Source organism: Ornithorhynchus anatinus, chromosome X5 (assembly GCF_004115215.2).
Source record: "Ornithorhynchus anatinus isolate Pmale09 chromosome X5, mOrnAna1.pri.v4, whole genome shotgun sequence".
Lineage (NCBI taxonomy): Eukaryota > Metazoa > Chordata > Mammalia > Monotremata > Ornithorhynchidae > Ornithorhynchus > Ornithorhynchus anatinus.
This window is the reverse complement of record NC_041753.1, coordinates 22,738,346-22,759,470: the sequence shown is the minus strand read 5'-3', so window position 1 is coordinate 22,759,470 and position 21,125 is coordinate 22,738,346. Positions and strand designations below refer to the sequence as shown.

The 21,125-nt window shown below is 45.4% G+C and overlaps 1 protein-coding gene across 8 annotated transcripts; it reads left to right on the top strand.

Annotated features, from left to right (window-relative positions):
* The first annotated feature begins 1,172 nt into the window (after nt 1-1,172).
* DNAJA1 (DnaJ heat shock protein family (Hsp40) member A1) lies at nt 1,173-12,685 on the top strand. 8 transcript variants are annotated; one of them, XM_029055264.2, is made up of 11 exons: nt 1,173-1,345; nt 1,491-1,587; nt 2,640-2,784; nt 3,039-3,216; nt 3,575-3,679; nt 5,760-5,987; nt 6,838-6,952; nt 9,039-9,154; nt 9,890-9,990; nt 10,668-10,860; nt 12,515-12,685. In XM_029055264.2, exons 3-11 carry the CDS (start codon nt 2,653-2,655, stop codon nt 12,553-12,555), a joined length of 1,209 nt encoding a protein of 402 aa, XP_028911097.1. In that variant the 5' UTR covers nt 1,173-1,345; nt 1,491-1,587; nt 2,640-2,652; the 3' UTR covers nt 12,556-12,685. The 8 variants fall into 8 exon arrangements, with proteins under 8 accessions (XP_028911097.1, XP_007668817.1, XP_007668818.1 ...); XM_007670627.4 differs by having other exon boundaries at nt 1,491-1,591; XM_007670628.4 differs by lacking the exon at nt 1,491-1,587 and having other exon boundaries at nt 2,643-2,784.
* The last annotated feature ends 8,440 nt before the right edge of the window (nt 12,686-21,125 follow it).

Genomic DNA, 21,125 nt, shown 5'->3' with positions numbered 1-21,125 from the left:
GAAGCAAAGTGACTTGGCCAAGGCCACACAGCAGACCAGTGGAGGAGTTGGGATTAGAACCCATGACCCTCTGACTCCCTATCCACTAGGCCAAGCTGCTTCCCAGTGCTCAGTAGGTGTTAATCGATCCATCGGTCCGTCCATCCATCGATCAATCGTATTTACCGAGTGTCTGCCGTCGTGCAGGGCACCGTTGGCGTTAGAGGAGCGAAGTGTGCGGGCTGGGATGTAGTAGAAAAGCGGGGAGGTGAAGTAGGAGGGGGAGAGACGGTGGAGGGCTTTAAAGCCCATGGAAAGGGCTTTCTGATCGATGCAGGGGTGGGATGGGCAGCCCCCGGAGGGTCTCGAGGAGTGGGGAGACAGGGGCTGAACGATTCTGTAGAAAAATAAACCGGGCGTCATTGCAGTACGGATGGCAAGTACGGTACTAATTGGCTTTGACAAATTTCAATTTATTCCAGTTCGGCGTTTCGGCAATGCTTTTGACTCCCCAGAGATGTAGAGAGTCCCTTTGGTCTTAATTGATTTTTTTTTAATTATTAGTTTCGGCAAGAAAAATGCATCTTCCTCATTCGTGATTTACATTTTAGGGAAATCGAGGTCGTTTCTTGCTGAAGCCGTAAAGCCTCGGCGGCGAATAAAAAGGGGGAAGTCGTCTGCGGGTTCCAGGCTACAACACAAGCTATTGTTCTCTTTGTCCCGAAGCTTCGGAGAAACGTACCGCCAAGTCACAATACGCTGGCCCCCTCGGAGGTACTTCTAGCCTTTTTTTTGAAAAGAAAAAGAAACCTAAGCGTGCAGCTGAGGAAGAGGGAGGGCATGGTGAAGGAAGGAACCCGCCGTACGAGTTTCGGGGCCTTTCCACCCGGCCTTTGGCCCCCCGGCCCCCCCCCCCCCCGGGCTGCGCCTTGTTATTTTCTTTTTTCGCGAGGCGATGCCTTCCCGTTGCAGGTTGCTTTTGGAAAGCGGAGGGAAGGAAGAGGGTGAGAAGGGGCCCCTTCGACGACCCGCTCCCCTCCCCCCCGCCCGCCGCCTCCCGGGTTGCGGCCCCTCCTCGTTGCCCCGGTAACCGCAGAGCCCGGGGGGGGGAGGGGAGGAGGAGGCGGGACTTCCGGTGGGTGACGCCACGCTCGCCCACTACAAAAGGCCAACGGCTGCGGCGCGCCGGCCAGAACTTTCCAGAAAAGTCGGTCGGAGGTGGACTGCTGGTTGGCGCTCTTCTCGCCCGGCAGCGGTCCTTCCCTCTCCTCTCCGATCTGCCCCCTTCCCGCCCCCTGTCTTTCCCCCCACACCCCCCAGCCTCTATCTTTCCGTCTCCCAACACATTTAGAAAGAGCGGGTACCGGTAAGTCCTCGGTCCCCAGCCCCTTGGCCTCTCGCTCACACCGGTTGCCCCGGTGTGAGGAGACGGTAGCTGAGGTGGGGGAGGGAGGGGCGAAGAGAGCCGGCCTGGGGGGACGAGATGGTTGATGGTGTCTATTCCGGGGCAGGGGTGGCCCGAGGCCAAGCTCCTCGTCGCTCGCACCTTTTTCCCGCGCCCTCCCGGCCGGCCGACCTCTCCCTTCGCCGCCCCGTCGCCGCCACAGCGTAGGTTGGTGTCACGCCGCCTCCCCTCAGGAGGGTCCCCGAGCTCTCCCGTCCGGTGAGGGGAGAGGGGACGCGGCTCCCATCATGTGGGTCCCTGAGGGGGCGTCGCGGCGGGGGACCCCCCCCCCCCGCCCCGTGCCGCTGCGCGCCTCAGGGGAGGGAGCCTGGTCTCCCTGGGTGGGGTCTGAGGTGAAGGGGGCCCCTCCTCCTCCTCTTCCGTCCGCTTGCCGAGCAGGCTACTCGATGTGGGGGGGCCTGGGCTGAGGTGATGGGGCGGCCGAGGCAAGATGGTGGGCCGCGTGGAAATCGCCGCCGACTTCGCCTTGGGAAAGAGGAAAGAAGAAAGGGGAAGGCGAGGGAGGTGGCTCCCTCCCCTAGCCCCGTCTGTGCGGTGGCCGCCGGTGGGCGATACGAGCGGGAGGAGCATTTATTGAGCGCCCACTGGGCGCGGTGGACCGTCTTTAAGACGCACGAAATGACCCGCTCTCTGCCCACGAGGAGCTGATAGTCGGACGGGGGGAGGGGAGACAAAAGAATTTTCCCCGAGAGGGATTGGGAAGGGGATGAGACCTCAAAGAACCATCGAAGGAAGTGTTAGAAGACGCTGGTTCTGAGGTGAAAAATGCGAGAAGACTCGTAAGTGTTCCACCGATTCGGCTGTATTAACCGCTCGGGTCACGGCAGTCTTGAAGGCGTAAGGCAGAATCAACCAGAATTCCCAGTTGGCAGTCGTCCGGTTTCTTCTCTGAAAGTAGGATAAACTTATCTGTCAGTTTGGTGCATTGGGAGTATGTGTGTGGGGTGGTGGTGGAGATTTACTGGTTAAAATGAGTGATCGTCTGTGGATTTCATAGATTCATTCCTCTTTGGCCTCCATTGTCATGGATAGCTAACTACGGTATTTAAAAAAAAAAATCAGCTAAAAGTTTCCTGCTGGAAAACAGTAAACCCCACGGTGTTGCTTGGAGCGTAATGTGACTTAGAAATATCCTGTTGGTTCTTCGCCCCCCCTCCCCAATTCAGTGGTCTCAAACGCACTCTTATTTTGGCAGCAGGCTGTAGAAAATGGTGAAGGAAACGACTTACTATGATGTCTTGGGCGTGAAGCCCAATGCCTCCCAGGATGAACTGAAAAAGGCATACAGGAAGCTGGCCCTGAAGTACCACCCAGATAAGAATCCCAATGAAGGTGAAAAGGTAAGTATATTTCTCCTTGTTCTTGCATAAAGTGAACACTTCTGAACTTTGGAAAGTACATCAACTTATGAATTTACTGTTTGCTTAAGGCGATGCTTAATCTTTTTGTGGAAAGCGTTGGTTCAAGAGCTACAGGCACAGATGTAATAATCTTAAACAAATTTATCTCTACAAGTGCAATACTCAGTGTAAATATTACATTTAGACATTTGGATGTCATCATTTTGGTATTAAAGCGTGCTATCTCTTTACAGTTCAAACAGATTTCTCAAGCTTATGAAGTACTCTCCGACGCAAAGAAGAGAGACCTCTATGACAAGGGTGGTGAACAGGCTATCAAAGAGGGTGGATCCGGTGGTGGTTTTGGGTCACCCATGGATATCTTCGATATGTTTTTTGGCGGAGGAGGAAGAATGCAACGAGAGAGGAGAGGTAGGATCAATATAGTTTGTCAATTTAGCGAGCGTTTGCCAGTCCACTCGCCGTCAAGCATTTCTAACTGGGGTCTTGTGGGAAAAAAACCCATATAAATTAGTGTATTACAGTAATATGTTGCTGACTCTACTGTGTAGTATGACTAGTGCACAGAATTAAAAAGATATTTTCTTTGGTGGGGGTGATACTGAATCATTTCAAACTATCTGCATGATCTTCTGAATTTTCAGATTAGGTGACATTAATAAGACATCCATGCCTTATAATATAAAGCATGAATGGGATTGGGGTGGGTGTGGGGGGATGGGCAGAGAACAGTTTTTGAGGCCGATTCAGTACTGTTTCTTGCCTGCAGGTAAAAATGTTGTTCATCAGTTATCAGTGAACTTAGAAGACCTGTATAATGGAGCAACAAGAAAACTGGCATTACAAAAAAATGTCATTTGTGACAAATGTGAAGGTAGGTAATGTTCTGTGTCAACATTTTTTGAAGCATACACATTTCCTTCAACCTCGTGGACTGAACTTTGTTCCTTTTCTATTTTACTTTCATTTTTGTGACCTGTATTGCCTGTTACTGAAGCTGAAAGTTCTGCTGTAGCTATAGTGAACATTCTAAAGTTTTGTGATGTTTTGAGTGGTGAGGTAGTCTAGAACTTACACCCCCCTTTGTTAAAACCAGGATCTAAGTGAGTCAGGTAAACGGTTCCTTTTCTTTAGAACAGTGTCAGTCAGGTATTATCAAATACCAGGTTGCGTAGCTCTTCTGGGTTCTTGGGAGTTTAAAGTAATAGTAGACCTGATCCTTGACTGCTTTCAGGGAGTTTACGAGAGGAGAGATGTAAAGTCCTTAAAAGCAACATGCAGGTAGAGGAAAGTTGTGTGCATCTGATGTTTAAATGCAAATTTAAGTGTTATCTATAAGCCATCTTCCTACAGCTAAACCACAGGTCATCAATTTTGGGTGTAAAGTTACATGGTATTTTGGATAGCTGTGGCTCACTGGAGAGAAAGGTTGCAAAAATTTAGCCAAGAACTATGCCCCCAAATTCGAGTCAGTATCTGTTGTCCCCCTCCTGCCTCTCTTGAATGTACTGAGGTGTCAAAGTGAACTAGAACACTGGTTTAGCTGCCCTGATTACTCTGGGCGGCTTTGGTTACTCTGCTTCCCCTTTCAATACTGAATTGTTCCCCGAACCAAGACAGTCCCTCTAGAATTTGTTTCAAGAAAAAAAAAAAAAACGCAGCCCTTCATTCACCTTCTCCAAGCCTTTATGTGTCTCACCCCCAATGATGACAGGGAGGGAGATGGAATTAGGGAAAGAAAAACTCAGAATTTTTACCCAAGATTACCACCTTCAGGTGACTTTTGCAGTCTTTTCCATCACAATATCTCAAACCTGTTTTATATCCTTGGCCTCTGCAATAACTTGCTTTGCAACTGCAGTATCTTTATCCTGTCCCTTTTTTTTTTTTTTTTTTTTTTAAATAACTGAGACGGGAGGAGTTAAGAACATGTTCCCTTAGTCCAGCTCTGAGGGGTGGAGTAGCAGTTGCAGTGAAAACTGCCTGACAACTGAGGGGGAATGAAATCTAAGAGGAGAAAGCACAGAAATGGGGGGGAGGGTGTTGATGGAATCCATAAAAGGTAATTTTTAAAACACTTTAAGAGAAAATGTAGGTGGTCATGATGTGAGGTACTCCATTTCCCATGAGGCTGTAAGAACTCCCTCTTTTCAAGTTAGTGACTATGAACTTTTGATCAGTCAGTGGTGTTTGAGGACCTACTGTGTCCAGACTACTAAGTTCTTGTAAGAGTACCACAGACGCAAGTTGCATGATCACTGCCCTCAAGGTCAGGTTCTCTCTTCAGCTCTGTTGCCAATTATAAAACACCACCTCTGTTGTACGTGTTCACTCTCCTCCTTCCCTACTCCCCCAAATCCCTTATGTTTCCTGACACTAATTCTGGGGAAGTTACCAACTACCCAGTTCTCAGGCCCTATGTGAGGCCCAGCAAGCCAAGGAGAGGGGAGAGACATGAAATTCCTCCCACTCCCCCAAACACCTTTACGTTACATGATTCTATACCTCTGGATCTGTCCCACACCTGTTCTCTAGGTCCACAGCAGAAGATTGCCAGGGTGAACAGTAGTGAGTTGGCATGAAAGGTTGGCATAAAATGGTAGAAACTGGCCATTCTTTCTCTGCCTCGGGGGTGGGTGGGGGTGGAGAACGGGATAACTGCAGTCAAAGTGTGTGGGGGGGATTATTTGTAGAGCTTTGGAAGGTTGGGGAGAGTATTTGTTTAAAGAGCCTATTAGAAGTAACACTTCCTCTCTATATCCTTCCATCTCAACATTAACAAATCTAAATGATCTGGAATGTGACTATAGACATGCTGAAAATTCTGCTTTTGTGCAGTTTCTGGCCTATTGAGGGTCAGGGGGGGATAACTTTACCTGTTCTGGAAAGCTATTGCTGCCCCAGTATTCTGCTGCTAAATATACTAACAATCTTTTTAATCTCCTGGGGTTCAGGTAGGGGTGGTAAAAAGGGTGCGGTCGAATGCTGCCCTAACTGTCGAGGAACTGGGATGCAAATAAGGATTCATCAGATAGGACCTGGAATGGTTCAACAAATCCAGTCCGTGTGCATGGAATGCCAGGGCCACGGGGAAAGAATCAGTCCTAAGGACAGATGCAAGAGTTGCAATGGGAGGAAAATCGTCCGTGAGAAAAAAATACTGGAAGTTCATATTGACAAAGGTAAAGAAGTCTTTGTTTCTCTCTCCCCTCTCTGCCCCCTGGAGTCCCCAACTTGCCCTGTGGCATGCTTTGTTAGAGTAAGGGTAGAGTTCCCAAATGGTTTGGCGGGAACCAAGATCTTGGTTTGATCTAGTTCTGCTCCTGAATACTTAGGTGGTTCTAAATAAATCATTTAGGTTTGTCTAGTATCTTGCACTTAATCATAAATCTGAAGTCTTTTATTAACACACAAAGAAGGCAGAAACTTAAGGTTTTTTGCCTTCAAGTTCAGATTTCTTTGGCTCTTGGTCTTTCAAATGCCAAACCGCTTTGTAAAAGGCATCATTTACATTGACTTTTTAATTTCTTCCCCCTAACGGTCCTTGTTTTGCTTGTCTGAAAATGTATGGACAGTGAACTAGTCCTTTTTTTCACTTAAGGTAACTTGTAGACTTTGATTTCTGTCATGTGTGGTATGTGTTTGTGATGAGTAACGGTAATGCTAAGCCTAGAAGATTTCAAATTTAGCTCAATCTAATAATCTTATCATTCCCGTTGGTTGCAAAACTTTCACTTTACAGGGGGAAAATTTTTCCAGTAGTTCTCAACTATCAATGTGACTTTAATATTTTTGTATTTATATACTTTGTACATTTCTATCAGAGATTCTCCTCTGATAGAAAGTCAGAGTTACATTCTGAATGGAGAGGCAGAAATTAGTGCCTTCCTGTAATTACGAAACCTCTTAAATGTAAATGCAGGATTAATTGTAAAGCCTTTTAATATAATGAAGATATCTCCTGCAATCTTGTTTTTGGGTTTTTTTAACCTTGAATTGAATTCTGTTGATTGATGTAAATGACTATTTTAGGTATGAAAGATGGACAGAAGATAACATTCCATGGGGAAGGTGACCAAGAGCCTGGACTAGAACCAGGAGATATTATCATTGTCTTGGATCAGAAAGATAATACTGTATTTACAAGGTAAAAAAAAAAATAGTTTGATCAAGCAGTAGATTTCTTACTAGAGGACCTGGTCTTAATTGAATGATACACTTCAAAATTCTCTTGTTCTTTTAAACTAGTATTTGGCTGGATTACCAAAAGGGTGAAGGGTTAAGGTGCCAATTCTCTTGAGTGTATGATGGAAAGGGGGAGGGGAGCGACAAGACTCGGGAGTGGTAGGCTTCAAAGAGCTAATGGTGCAAACCCAATGTCTGGATCTTGCCTCTCCCATTTGGAAATGGTCACTTTGAGTCCTGCACAAATGTTTTCCCAGGCCTGGAATGAGCAAGAGGGTGAACGCAGCCCCAAAATATTCTGGTTACAAAGCACATGGGTTTCATGGCCTCGGCTGGTTACCCTCAAGAAGTTAGCTCCTGTAGTTGAGGGGGTCTTAGAAATTTTTTTTAAGATAACCTTTCTCCCTCCTCCCTTTCCCCCAAATACAAATCAATTGTATTTTCACTAGCCGAGCAATCTGGTGGGTCTTAAAATATGGAGGCTAATGTGGATTTGTGCTGCTTTTGGACTTGAGAAAGTTTAATCTCTGTTTCAGATTTCCCACCTACATAATTAGAATACTGTTCCCAGATGTAGATGACACCTCGATGGTTATAAAATGTTTTCCGTGTATATAGTGCTCTGTACATGCTCAGTAATGAGCTTTCTTATGCCACCATGATGTCTACAGCAAGTGTTAGCAGTTGATCAATTACAAATTCAAGAAATCTGAGTTGCCACAGGATGTCTGGCACTGAATTCTAGATGTGATTAAAAAAAAAAATCGAAACTTAATTTGACTTGGTCCAGATTGTCAGTTTTACAGTTTGAAGGGGTGGTAAAACAAGGAAACTAGCAGTGAGTGACCCTGTGGCTCAGGAACTTGAAGTGGTCCCCGGGGATGGGAGGTCTTGGCCTTTTCTCCCTCACCTCTTCTCCCCTCCCTCCCCCATCCCTTGAACAGCAGAGGAAGAGACAGATATGAGATGAACACTTACACTGGGCAACTGAATAGGGTCTGCTCTTGCGTTTGGAATAAAGCAACAACAGTGATATAACCAGACCTCCCTAACCCTTCAATTCAAATAAGAAAAGATGATAATATGAACAGTATTTTGAGAAGGCGGGTAATTCACCCAAGGTACAATGTCATTGAAAATTCAGTTCCAGATAATTCCACAGAAGCTGTAAGCAGTGTTGCTGCCGAAGGGGAGAAAGTTAACAGAAATGAGAGTAATATGCAGGATGAGGAGGAGTACACGAGAGTCAAATAGAGATTGATTCTGTAATCAAGTTTACATGCAAACTGGTTACAGCCAAGATTCTACAGTGCAATACTCTATACAGTGATTACACCAAATTACTTACAGACATGAAAGTTCTGGGAATTGGGTGGAGACGATTCTGGGCTAGTAGAAATATTCGAGTTGTGTTCCGAAGGATATCTGTCATGGACTCTAAAGTTTACCGCAGAACGATCTCTTTACTTGAGAACTACTTGAAATTCAGAAAATACTGTTTTAATATGGTCACTAATCCTTTTAGTATCTGCTATAAGAATTATGGAAGTGCTCCTGAAATCCCACCTTCCCAGATGGATTATCTCCCCCCCCCCCACTTCCAGTTCCTTCAGTCCAGCAGCCACTCTACACAGTTATTTATGTGCATGATCATCCTCCATGCATATGTATAAGTAAGTTCAGTCTATAGGATTAATTCACACCTACGGTAGATGCTCAATATTGATTGAGGAAGATGTGTCAAAGATGCAAATCACAAGAGAAAAGGCAGTGAGATCTCTAGCAGTTGATAGCGGCAGTGATGTATGAGGATTTTCCTCTGCTTTAGTTGAGGGAGAACTTCCTCTACCACTTTTCTGAGAAATTTCTCAAACTTTTGCTGGAGATGAGGTAGAGTGGAGACAGTTTTGGACTTCCAACTTTTTTTTTCTTTTTTTTACTCTGTCCCTTTTTCTTTCACCCTTCACCTCTTGAAAATGTAAACCTACTAGTGCTGACACATGATATAGCTGAACAGTTATTTTATCACTAAATAATTTGTCCTACAGACGAGGAGAAGACCTCTTTATGTGCATGGATATTCAGTTGGTTGAAGCACTGTGTGGCTTCCAGAAGCCAATCTCAACTTTGGATAACAGAACCATTATTATTACCTCTCAACCTGGTAAGTTGGTTATTTCTAGTTAAGGAAAATATTTGCCTGTTTCTAAGTCATAGGTGCTGAAATTCACCTTCCTGGGCCGTTCAGGATTCATCCTATGCAGGCTGCTGCATCTAGGCTTCACATTAGGGCAGTGAAGCAGGTAGCTTGAGGGGAAAATTGGTGACTTCTTTCTTTAGCTACAAGCAGATCCAGTCAATGGTATGTGAGCACTTCACTAAGCACTTGGGAGATACAAGAGTTGGTAGCCATGTTCTCTTCCCACAAGGGAGCTTATAGTCTAGACGCAGTCTGAGAATTTGAAAGGACGGCATTTGCCTATCTTTCTGGTTCCTTTTGGTATTATAAGAAGAGCAGTTTGGAATGACGGGAGTGGGATAGGATTATAAACCAGGGCTTGTTCTAAGGCGACTCATTCTGCTACAAACCGATCCCTCGTAACGTGGGTTTTATTTTTCTTTGAGTTGGGTTTGGAAAAAAATTCAGGAGTAGAGTGGGGTGGGACCCAGGGTTCCCTCCCCTCTATCTTGCAGCCACAGGATTCTTTTGTCTATCTGCCCTTCTCCAGGACCGGAAGGAGGACTGGCATGTTTCTTTGCCTTTTGTGGGAGATAAGGGAAGAGTCTTATGCCTACTTTATAACAGGGTCCCGCTGTGATTGTGATTCTTGCGCTATCAAGCAAGCACCCCGTACTTTGCTTCTTTATGCTAACCATAAAACTTCCATGGCTTCTTTAGGATCGATCATCAAACACGGTGATATTAAGTGTGTACTTAACGAAGGCATGCCAATTTATCGCAGGCCATATGAAAAAGGTCGCCTCATTATTGAATTTAAGGTAAAGTGTGTAATCAAAGCTATTTCAGTTCATGCTGCCAAACCTGAAGACCGTTATACCCAGAAAATGCTAACTTTCCAAAAAGCCAAATTTAGAGAATGCCAGACACTAAATCTTAGCCCAGGAGTGAAAACGTGTTTTTCTTAGAGCCTTTATCTTAAATGGAATAAGACTAAGGAATGGTATTAAATACAGATTATACATTGAAAAGACTGGACTTGAACTTAAAGTTGGGGTTTTGTGAGTCAGTCAATGGTATTTGAGTGCTTTCTATGTGCAGAGCACTGTGCTAAGCCCTTGGGAGAAAACAATACAACAATTAGACATTCCCTCCAGCAAGCTTACACTGTAGAGGGGGAGGCAGATGTCAATATAAATGAGTAACTTATGATGATGTAAATTCAAGATATGTACCTAAGTATATGGTGTGACTAGTCAGATTGTATTTTAGCACGGGGGCTGAGCAAGCTCTTCATTCGGAATGTGGGGGCAGAGCTTTGAGGGGACGGGGAAGGAAGAAACCACTAGCATTACCAAGAAGCTCCTGCTTTTATAAAGAGCAGGGTGTTTAGGTTAATTAGTGTGGCTGTCTTCTGTCCTAGAGTCTGGAGAAGGAGAAAATGAAGAGTAATAACTTTCTTTCGAACTGTGATATTAATAGATATTTGTAATGGCAGGTGAACTTCCCAGAGAGTGGCTTTCTTTCATCAGACAAACTCTCTCTGTTGGAAAAGTTACTGCCTGAGAGAAAAGAAGTGGAGGAGTCGGAAGAAATGGATCAAGTTGAACTTCTGGACTTCGACCCAGCTCAGGAGAGAAGACGCCACTACAACGGAGAGGCGTATGAGGATGACGAACATCACCCCAGAGGTGGTGTTCAGTGTCAAACCTCTTAAACGGGCCTAGCGAAATATAGTGATGCTAGCTTTTGTATGCAGTAGTGAATAACCGAAAGACTATAGTCATCTTTAACGCACTCACTACTTGGTGTCACTTTTGTTGTAATATTCAACTGTAGTTGTGTTTTGAAAATCCCTAATATAAATAAGTTTGAATTTAATGTGTAACAGACCAGTATGCGTGATGACATCTCAAATCGTTAAATAACTGCATAAGGGCAAAGGACACCCCACCCGCCTTGTCATCTTGTTTCCGTTTCATGCCTTGTAACTTTGTTTTCAAGTGTATGCACACGCACTGGCTTAGAAGATTCAGCGATGCTCTTCTAGATTCTATCACTTTCTCGAATTTGTGTTCACATGCCTTTATAAAATGTGACTAAAATTTTGTACTGAACTGACCATATTGCCCTATCATGTTAATGTTTTGGTTTGTAGTGTTATTGGTGAAATGAGAACCTGCTGTGATGCTCTTGCATTTGCCCCTCTGCCTAGATGTCCCATCTGAGGTAGCATTTCACGTGCCCTAATTTGGCATACTAACTAATGTGGATTTCTTGTAATCCCAGTGGAAATTTATTAGCTCCCAGACTGGGATTTACACCCGTCCCCCTCCCTCCCTAGCCCATCCTTTAATATTTTGCAGCCTTTCACCTAGCCAAGCCTCTGCTCAAACCTTGGGACTTGTAGAATTGTACTTGCCTTTTGTTGTGCCATTTCTGTTCTTGTAAAACAGTGACATTCCAGCCCTGTGCTGGCAATAATAGACAAATCCCAAGGTTTTGCATTTTTTTTTTTTAAGTTAGATTAGAATTTGAAACATTGCAGGAAAAAAAAAACAAAAAAAACTTGACATGTGAACTTGGCCAGTGCTTCACATAGTGTGGGGTAATGGTGAAGTTTAAGATTTTGGGGCTAAGAGTAATTGTGATCTGATTAACCTATTATTGTGGTATTTGTAAAGCGCTTACTCTGTGTCAAGCACTGTTCTAAGCTCTTGGGTAGATAAATGTTAGGTCGGACACGGTCCCTGTCCGACATGGGGCTGTCCGTGGTATTTATTGAGTGCTTATTGTGTGCAGAGCACTGTATTAAGTGCTAATTACTCACAGTAGTAGTTTTAAATGTCTGTTCCAAAGTTCATTTTTCATGTTCATGAGCTTAAAAGGGTCTGTGGATATAGAATTAAATAATTTTTTCAATCTGTATGAAGTGTGTTAATTTATGAAGGGATTTCTTCAATATACTGTAATTATAGAATATTCCTAATACATCACTACAGACCAGTCTAATGGAAAGACTAGCAGAACCAAGCTTTTTCTACCGAGGTTGTCAAAATAGTCATTTTGGGGCCCAACCTGGCCCTAGCCTGAGGCTCTCTTCCCCCTCCTCCCACAGAGGACCTTAAATATACCCTTATTCACATCCCACTCACTGGCACGCTGCCAGGATAAGTAGATTGAGTTCACCTTAACTCGTTAGTTCTGCTAGCCTGATCCCGCTCCCTAGTTTTGGGGCCCAAAGACTAGTTGGTGACCATTGAGAACTCTGTAGATAGAGATGTAACCGTCAATGACCATGATGATTTCTCTCTCTCTTCCTCACCCCTCCACCCTTCCCTCAAGCTACAGGAGTGCACAGGATCTTCTTCACCTGGGATTGGTGAAATGGAAAAAAAACAAAACCACCCCAGTAAAAGTTGGGGGTCTCAGCAAGAAAGAAAGCTTTTATTGTAGGAAAAGTGGAGGGAGGTTTTGTAAAGGATGTTGTCATTAAAGAACAGTAAGAAACTTCAATTTTCTAGTATATAGAAGCCTTATGATTTACTTCTCTCATCTAGTTCCCACCCCTGGGCTTTCAGGCTCACTAACCGTGGAAGTTTGGGGAACTTTAACAGGAGAGCCAGGCATCTTCTGGCCCAGTCGGTGGGTGGGGTGCCTGAGAGTTCTAAATGGGGGGAGGTTGTGAAATCTCCCGGCAGGTGTGTAACCTGCCCACTGCGATGACATTGGAACATGAATCCTACCTCTGAGGGCTCTAGACTAGTGAGTTTCAAACTAGTAAAATCTACAGTTATAGTCACTGAGCAGCTAGAAGAAACACAGTAGGTTAGGATGATGCAGATCCTTTATTGCTCCTTTAATATGGGAGCCTAGGTCAGTGACTTATGTCCTACTTTATTCAGGCTTTAAAGAGCCATACATAAACAGATGCATTCGTGCCATAAGCACAAAATAAAACTAGGAGCTGGCCTATCCAGGGACTAGCTTGAAAGGGAGTGCAAGGAAGGAGTTGGGAAAGAGGGTTGTCTGGAAATCATTGCGCCTTCTTCAATCACTTGTTAGTAAACCATATCAGGTACCTTTTCCATCAGCTATAGCTCTGTTTTTGTGGTGGGGGTGCTGTAGCACGTGTTTTAAAAGATTTCCAGGCTGCTGCTTGGCTCTTAGTTTATAAGGTTTTTGAACTCAAAGTTGGACCTAGGAATGTACTCTCCTCCCTCTTCCTGCCTAAAAGACACCCCTCTCAGGCATTTTGCACTAATAATTTTTCCTCTGGCCATACAGTGCCCTTATACTGAACACTCAGCAAGAGGAAGGGACTGAAGAGGTTTTAGGGAGAATTCTCTAGTGCAATTACTTGCTTCTGGTCCCTGGTGCTACTTCGGTGCTTACTCTGGGCCAAGCGCTATGCTGAATGCTAAGATAGAGTAACCAGGCCAGACAGTCCCTGTCCTATGTGGGGCTCACGGGTTAAAGGGGAAGGGAGAAGATGTGTTGAATCCCCAGTCGAGAGGTGAGAAGGAGGCACAGAGGAAGTTGTGACTTGCCCAAGATCACAGTGACAGACTCAGCTCCTCTGACTCCCAGGCCTATGTTCCTTCCACTAGGCTATGCTGCCCCTTTTTCCAGTGGGCATGCTTGGGTGTAGATGCAGATCCTAGACCAACTCTGGGCTGGGAGGTGATTGCTGTACCCCATCCAGTGTTTGGGCCAGAGGAGCTCATATTGTTACATTGTACTCTCTCTGCCGCCCTCCTCCTCACCGTCCCTCGGTCTCGCCTGTCCCGCCGTTGACCCCTGGGCCATGTCCTCCCGCGGTCCTGGAACGCCCTCCCTCCTCACCTCCGCCAAACTGATTCTCTTCCCCTCTTCAAAACCCTACTTAAAACTCGCCTCTTCCAAGAGGCCTTCCCAGACAGAGCTCCCCTTCTCCCTCTACTCCCTCTACCACCCCCCTTTTACCTCTCTGCAGCTTAAACCTCTTTTCCCCCCATTTCCCTCTGCTCCTCCCCCTCTCCCTTGCCATCCCCTCAGCACTGTACTCGTCTGCTCAACTATATATATTTTCATTACCCTATTTATTTTGTTAATTTTGTTAATGAAATGTACATCGCCTCGATTCTATTTAATTGCCATTGTTTTTACGAGATATTCTTCCCCTTGACTCTATTTATTGCCATTGTTCTTGTCTGTCCATCTCCCCCGATTAGACTGTAAGCCCGTCAAATGGCAGGGACTGTCTATCTGTTGCCGACTTGTTCATTCCAAGTGCTTAGTACAGTGCTCTGCACATAGTAAGCGCTCAAATACTATTGAATGAATAGTACAGCGCTGTGCAGACGGTAGCCACTCAAATTCCATTGACTGACTGACTTGGTGTCCCGCTATGCTATCCGACAGCCAGAACACCATGCCGAGGTTTGAAAAAACAAACCAGCCTGCAAACCAGTTCCACCTACCCGTGCCACGTTGATGGTGCCCTAGACTGAACTTGTGGGCAGAGAATCTGTCTACCAACTCTTAGGTTGTTCTCTCCCAAATGTTCAGTACAGCGCACACGGTAAGCACTCAATCAACACCACTGATTGAAATCTGGTAAATATGAAGCCGGTAGAAAAACCCTATGGTTTATGTGAAATTTATACAGTACAGGGCACAGACTACATGTAGACTTCATCATGGATGATATCATCAGGGAAGTGGCCCCAGTACTTTAGGAGAGTGCTGGAGGTAAAAAGCATTGCTGTCCTTTGTGGGCCCAGGGAGAAGTTAGCTCCATTTTGTTTCTCTTTTTTTCTTTCCTTCCTTTCTCCCTTCTTCTCTCCACCCCCGCCCCCCAAACCTCTCAAGCTTTCTTAATCTCCCCATGGCTTCACATCAGTTTAAAGGCCAAATAATGATGGGGAGTGATTGTCCCAAGGTAGCAGTGGGGCCTCCAATGTTGAACAAGTTGCATATCCACTTTAGTGTTTTAACCTGTGACAAAATCCAGACCTAGACCCTCTAATTCTCAACATGAAGTAAAAAGACAGTGTACTAGTGTGTTTACTAATTAATTGGGCCTTACTGAGAGTAATGAGATTTTCTGTGATTTAATAATACTCCTATTTTCCAACTTTTCATCATTGATGGAAAGGATATGTTAACTCGATCTGCTCAGTGAGATTTTTTGCTCACACTTTCTGTTCTGTCTTCAGTCTACACTGGAGCCAATAATCCTCACTTCTGGTTTCCTTTTTTTTTTTTTGAAGAATGAGTCATCTATGCAGTCTTCTGATTTTTTAGTCATATTTGCCAGAACTGCTCTGTAACTAAATAGAGAAAAGTGATTTGCCTATTATAGAGCAGAGAAGTATTTTTTTATGGTGTGTGTTAAGCACTTGATGTGTGCTGGGCACTGTACTAGAGAGCTAGAGAGAAGATTATCAAGTTGTCCCTGTCCCACATAATTCTCAGTCTTAGTCACCATTATATACATGAGGTAACAGGCACAGAAACGTTAAGCCACTTCCCCAGGGTCACACAGCCAAGGGGCAGAGCTGACATTAGAACCCAGATCCTGTGACTCGCAGGCCCATGCACTAGACCAGGTCTCCGGTGACCCCGATCCGGCCATTTTCAAAACACAGGGCTTGAGTACCATTGCCCACGTGTGTCTCCCCTACCCTGTTTCCACTTTCATGATTGTGATGGGGAGGGAGAAGCCTTAAAAATCTGTGTGGTTCTGCTGTTGATATAGAGTCCCTGGGGCTATAGCAAGATCATCTATTCCTTCTGCCCTTCAGGACGAATCATGGCTCACATCATTCTAGGGCAGTCAAATGGTTCCTATTTTTAAGGATCGCTAGGGATAGAGATCCTGGAAACTCAGGATCTTGGGCAGTGCTCATTTTAAGAGGTTCCTCCCAATGTTTAAACGCAATCCCTCTTGTTGGAATTGAAGCCCTTTGTTCTCACCTAGTTCAGGAGATAGGTGGAAAACCATTCATAGTCTTGGAGACCATTGTTGATTCACCATCAGCTCTCAGTGAAAAGAGCACAGGCTTAGGAGTCAGAGGTCATGGGTTCTAATCACGGGCTCCGCCACTTGTCAGCTGTGTGACTTCAGGCAAGTCACTTAACTTCTCGGTGCCTCAGTTACCTCATCTGTAAAATGGGGATTAAGTCTGTGAGCCTCACGTGGGACAACCTAATTACCTTCTATCTACCCCAGCGCTTAGAACGGTGCTCGGCACATAGTAAGCGCTTAACAGATACGCTTAACAGATACCAACATTATCTTCTGATTAAGTAAGCAGTTAACCTCTTCCAAGCTTTTACTTGGTTTTTGTGGCCCCCCTCCTGAACTTTCTCCAAGTCCTTCACTTCTCTCTTCAAATGTGGCGCCTCGAACTAGACACGGTGTTTCAGGGATTCTGGTACTATTAGCCTGTGTAGCTTGGTGCCTCCATGTTGTCAGAGGTGCCATGCTTAGAGGGGAGATGAGGTAAAGGGCCTTCCTTGCCCTGGCTCCACCCCCGTCACTCTGAGCAATCAATCAATGGTATCATCTGAGCGCTTACCATGTGCAGAGCACTAATGAGAGCTTGGGAGACTATAATACAGCAGAGCCGGTAGATATGTTCCCTGCCCGCAACGAACTTATGGTCTAGAGGGCAAAATTAGGACTTCTGGGGCTAATGCCGGTCATTTTTTAAAGAGTGGCACAGATGACCAGAGTATGTGAATGTCTCACTGAGTGTGGGACTCCTGATCATTTTATCCTGCTTTTCCCAGTTCTGTCTTCTGGGGGAACTGGAAATCATCAGTGAGCCAATGAGCCAAAAGGGAGCCAGCGAGAAGGAGGAGGAGAAGTGTGGGGGGGGAGCAGGAACAAAAGGCAAACCGTACATGAAATTCCCGACAGTCACCAGTGTATTTCCACTTGACTCACAATTGGTCCACTTTTGGAAATTAGACCGACATGATGGCTTAGACCAGCTGGCTGTCATGGAACCTCTACTTGATCTCCCCTGGATAATTGAACTGACTGAATAATGAATTGAGGGAGTCAGGCTCTTGAAATTTGCTGAGAGCTAATTTTGCCCACAGTAAATTCAATAGCAAACAAATCTGTCTGAAGGTGAACCGGCTCATTTCCGTCCATTTCAAAATTACGAAAAACGAGTATTGCATTAGATTAAAAACCCCAAATGCTAAATCCTCCCAGGACAGTCTCCTGAGTTCCTTCCTCGAGGACCCAGCCCATTTGTGAAGTGTCCCGGTTAGAAAGAGAAGCAGCGTGGCTTAGTGGATAGAGCACGGACCTGGAAGTCAGAAGGACCTGGGTTCTAATCCCGGCTCTGTCACTTGTCTGTTGTATGACTGTAGGCAAGTCACTTAACTTCTCTGGGCATCAGTTACCTCATCTGTAAAATGGGGATTAAAACCGTGAGCCCTATGTGGGGCAGGGATTGTGTCCACCGGATTAGCTTGCATTGTTTCTATCCCAGCGCTTAATATAGTGCCTGGCACATAGTAAGTGCTTAACGAATGCCCTAAAAAAAAAATACCATTTTTTAAAAAAATGTAGTATGCCCTTCCAAGGTCACTTTCAGAAATTGAGGATAGTTCTCTACAGCAGTTTCCTTCTCTCTTCCCCTGGCCAAAGGTATAATCCTGAAGTATGAGAAGGCTTAAAGGCAATTTGACACAAAGTGGTTGTTTTAAATTAACTGAGCTTACACAGAACAAAAGAAAAAAAAGCCTCACCTAAAAACCCTCTTCAATTTTTACCACATGAAGCATTTTATGAACAAGTGCTGGATGTTCAAAGACCGTCGCCACTTAATCTCTCCAATGAGAATTTTTCACTTTCTCCCCGGTCTTCTGCATTTTCTTGATTGGGGTTGATTTGAAAATATTATTACAAATAGTGAGCGCTCAAAATGTGGGATGCATTAAGTGCTGGAATAATTATGCAAGAGATCAAATTCAGGCACAGTCCCTGTCTCACAACCCACGTCGGGATGAACAGACATTTCTCACAATAAGAAGAGAATCCAAACCACAATGAAAACAAGTTCGAATGAAACAATGAAGAGAATCAACAGTAAAACAGACAATGAAGCTGGGCCTAGAACAAGAAGCTCATTAGTATTCAGCATGCAAAGTCAACTCTTGAAAACTGCAGTGTGTCAAAGGGAAAGACTTGAATAGGCAGCCATGCACATTTATGCCAGCAGTGTTATATCTATTGCCTAAGGGATCCTAGAAAGAAATGGCTAGCCCCAAAGTCTCAATAAATATGACCGACTGACTGTTCGATTGATTGACTCCAGTTCTGGAGAGAATTTAAGTACCTGACTCAAGCACCTTGTCCGAATTCTTATTTCCCCGGCACTAGAACACTACGGTCTAAGCTTTTTTTTCTAAAAATACACAGAGTTTGCGGCTGGTCATTTATATTTCAGCTCCTGCAGGTGAGGCAAACGTAAGAGTTTTCCACTGCGGGAGCAAATGAACAGATCTCCTTGCCAAATTATCCGCCTCTATACTCTCTGAGATTCTGGCTCAATGGATTAATTCCTGTATGCGCTGCCCACACATGGCTTATTTCAGGGGGGAAAAAAAAAACCTGAATCACCATAATAGATATTTCTTTCAACGGAATAGTTGAAGTCTGACCTTCACGGTTGCTCCTCTGGTGTAAAAAGAAAATTCAAATTTGGCTCTGCTTAATGCTCCGGAAAACACGTTGACGGCAAAATAACCGAAAGGCCTTGAGCTTATTTTAAAGGAAAAAGAGAAGAACTCTTTTCACATGATGTCCCAGAGCCTCACGACTGGGAACGATTCCAGTCCCCTCTGGAGGAGGCATTCTGAGGCCTCCGACGAGAGGTTCCCCCCACCCGAAACCCCGTCCCGCTGCCAAATTCAACCAGAACTGCCAGGGAACTGCAGCCAATTTGCAAAGGCTTTTCAGAGTTGAACTGCAGTGTGGGAGGAGAACATGAGCCATTTTATCTAAGTCACAGTTAAGCCTAGGGGGAGAAAAACCCGAGGACAGTGAGTCCAGGGGTCTAATAGTAAAACCAAAGCTGTCACATTCAGTTCTGTGGGGTTGCATTCCGTACTAGGCACTTCCCTTTTACACGAGGTCTGTTTCCCTGCCCGGTCTCTCCGCACTCATCAACCAAGGTTCCGTGGGGTCCTGATGGATATCTGGTTTAGCTTAAGAGGGCCAAGCAGCACTGAAATGGAGAGGAGGGAAGCAGTGTGCCCTAGTGGATAGAGCCGGGGCCTGGGAGTCTGAGAACCTGGGTTCTAATCGCGACCACCTCTCGTCTGCTGTGTGATCTTGGGCAAGTCATCTAACTTCCCTGGGCCTCAGCTTCCTCAATTGGAAAATGAGGATGAAAAACATGTTCTCCCTCCTTTTCAGACTGTGAGCCCCACGTGGGACAGGGACTATGTCCGTCCTGGTTAACTTGGATCTACCCCGGTGCCTGAGTAAGCGCTTCAAAAGTACCATAAAACCAAAAGGAGAAATGCAAGCCCAACTATACCCTTTTTGTGATCTTTTCCATCTTTCACGATCACCCGATGAAATCCCAGCAGGCTAGGCAGTTATTTGGATTTTCACAGGTCTCCCCCTGCTGAACTTTACGCTACCTTTGGGACAAAGCCAGAAGAGAGAGAAGACCAATGAATTCCCAAACCCCCAGGATTTTCTTGTTTTCATTTAACCATCTTGTGCAGGGGTGGGTGGTTGGTGGAGGCGGAGGAACAGTATTTTAGGTTGGTTACACAAATCCTCAAGTTAAGAAATGAACTCTGAGGCATTTGGGGGAGGAAAGTGGAAGAGACTGTCGGAGCCAGAACAGGACCGATGTTAGCATCAACCGCCGCCCCAGTAATAAATCCCAGTTTGGGTATAAACCCTTTCCTCCTTCTTCGTATTTGGAAGCATCAGATCAAGCGACAGAGCACCGTACTGTACTGCACTGTACTCAGCAAGCAAGCTGCAGTCAGGACTGCTAATCTATCGGATGGGAGTTGTTTTCACCCTGCCAATTTTACCGGCTCCTCTAGGATGGTTCAGGACTTGGACTCTAGCAACCAAGCCAAGCAGATAACTTCAACGGTAGGTCCTCCCCACTGCTTGACTGCTGACCTAGTAGTAATAATAATTATAATAATCATAATTGGGATATTTGTTAAGCACTCACTATGTGTGTATAGCACTCGCTGTTCTAAGCACTGGGGAAAACAAGATAATCAGGTCAGATACTGTGCCTGTCCCACACAGACCTGACAATTTAAGTAGGAGAGAGAACAGGTACTGAATCCCCACTTTACAGCTGAGGGGTCTGAGGCACAGAGCAGTTCAGTGCCTTCAGTTCGTAGTATTTATTGAGTACCTACTGAGCACTGTACTAACCACTTGGGAGAGTCCAATATAACAGACTTGGCAGGCACGTTCCCTGCCCAGCAGGCACGAAGCAGAGCTGGGATTAGAACCCAGGTCTGCTGACTCCCAGCCAAGCTGCTCCACTAGGCCAAGCTGACCTCCTCTCCTGCTCCCATCTCCTTTTAAAGCAGCATGGCCTAGTGGAAAGAGCAGGGACCTGGGGCTCGGAGGACCGGGGTTCTAATCCCGGTTCCGCCACTTACCCGCTGGGTGACCTTGGCCAAATCACTTCACTTCTCTGGACCTCCGTTTCCTCAGCTCTAAAGTGGGAATGGAATACCTGTTCTCTCTCCCCCTTAGCCCTCGAGCCCCACGGCAACCAGAGACTCTGTCAGGTCTCAATGCCTCGTACAGTGTTTGGCTCATAGCAAGCGCTTAACACGTGCCATTATTATCATTCTGCCTTTTATTTCTCGGGCCCTAAAATCTGGTCCTGAATGTTCTCTCCAGAAGAGGCTGTTCTCTATCCCTTGTCACCTGCCTCTCCCCCGAGGTTCCCAC

Bases quoted from the DNA above. Each gene is read 5' to 3' on its own strand.
- DNAJA1 (XM_007670628.4), top strand. From the start codon at position 2,653: ATGGTGAAGGAAACGACTTACTATGATGTCTTGGGCGTGAAGCCCAAT. The intron at 6,953-9,038 runs GTAAAAAAAAAA...TTTGTCCTACAG, and splicing joins GATAATACTGTATTTACAAG to ACGAGGAGAAGACCTCTTTA. The intron at 10,861-12,514 runs GTGGTGTTCAGT...CCTTCCCTCAAG, and splicing joins TGACGAACATCACCCCAGAG to CTACAGGAGTGCACAGGATC.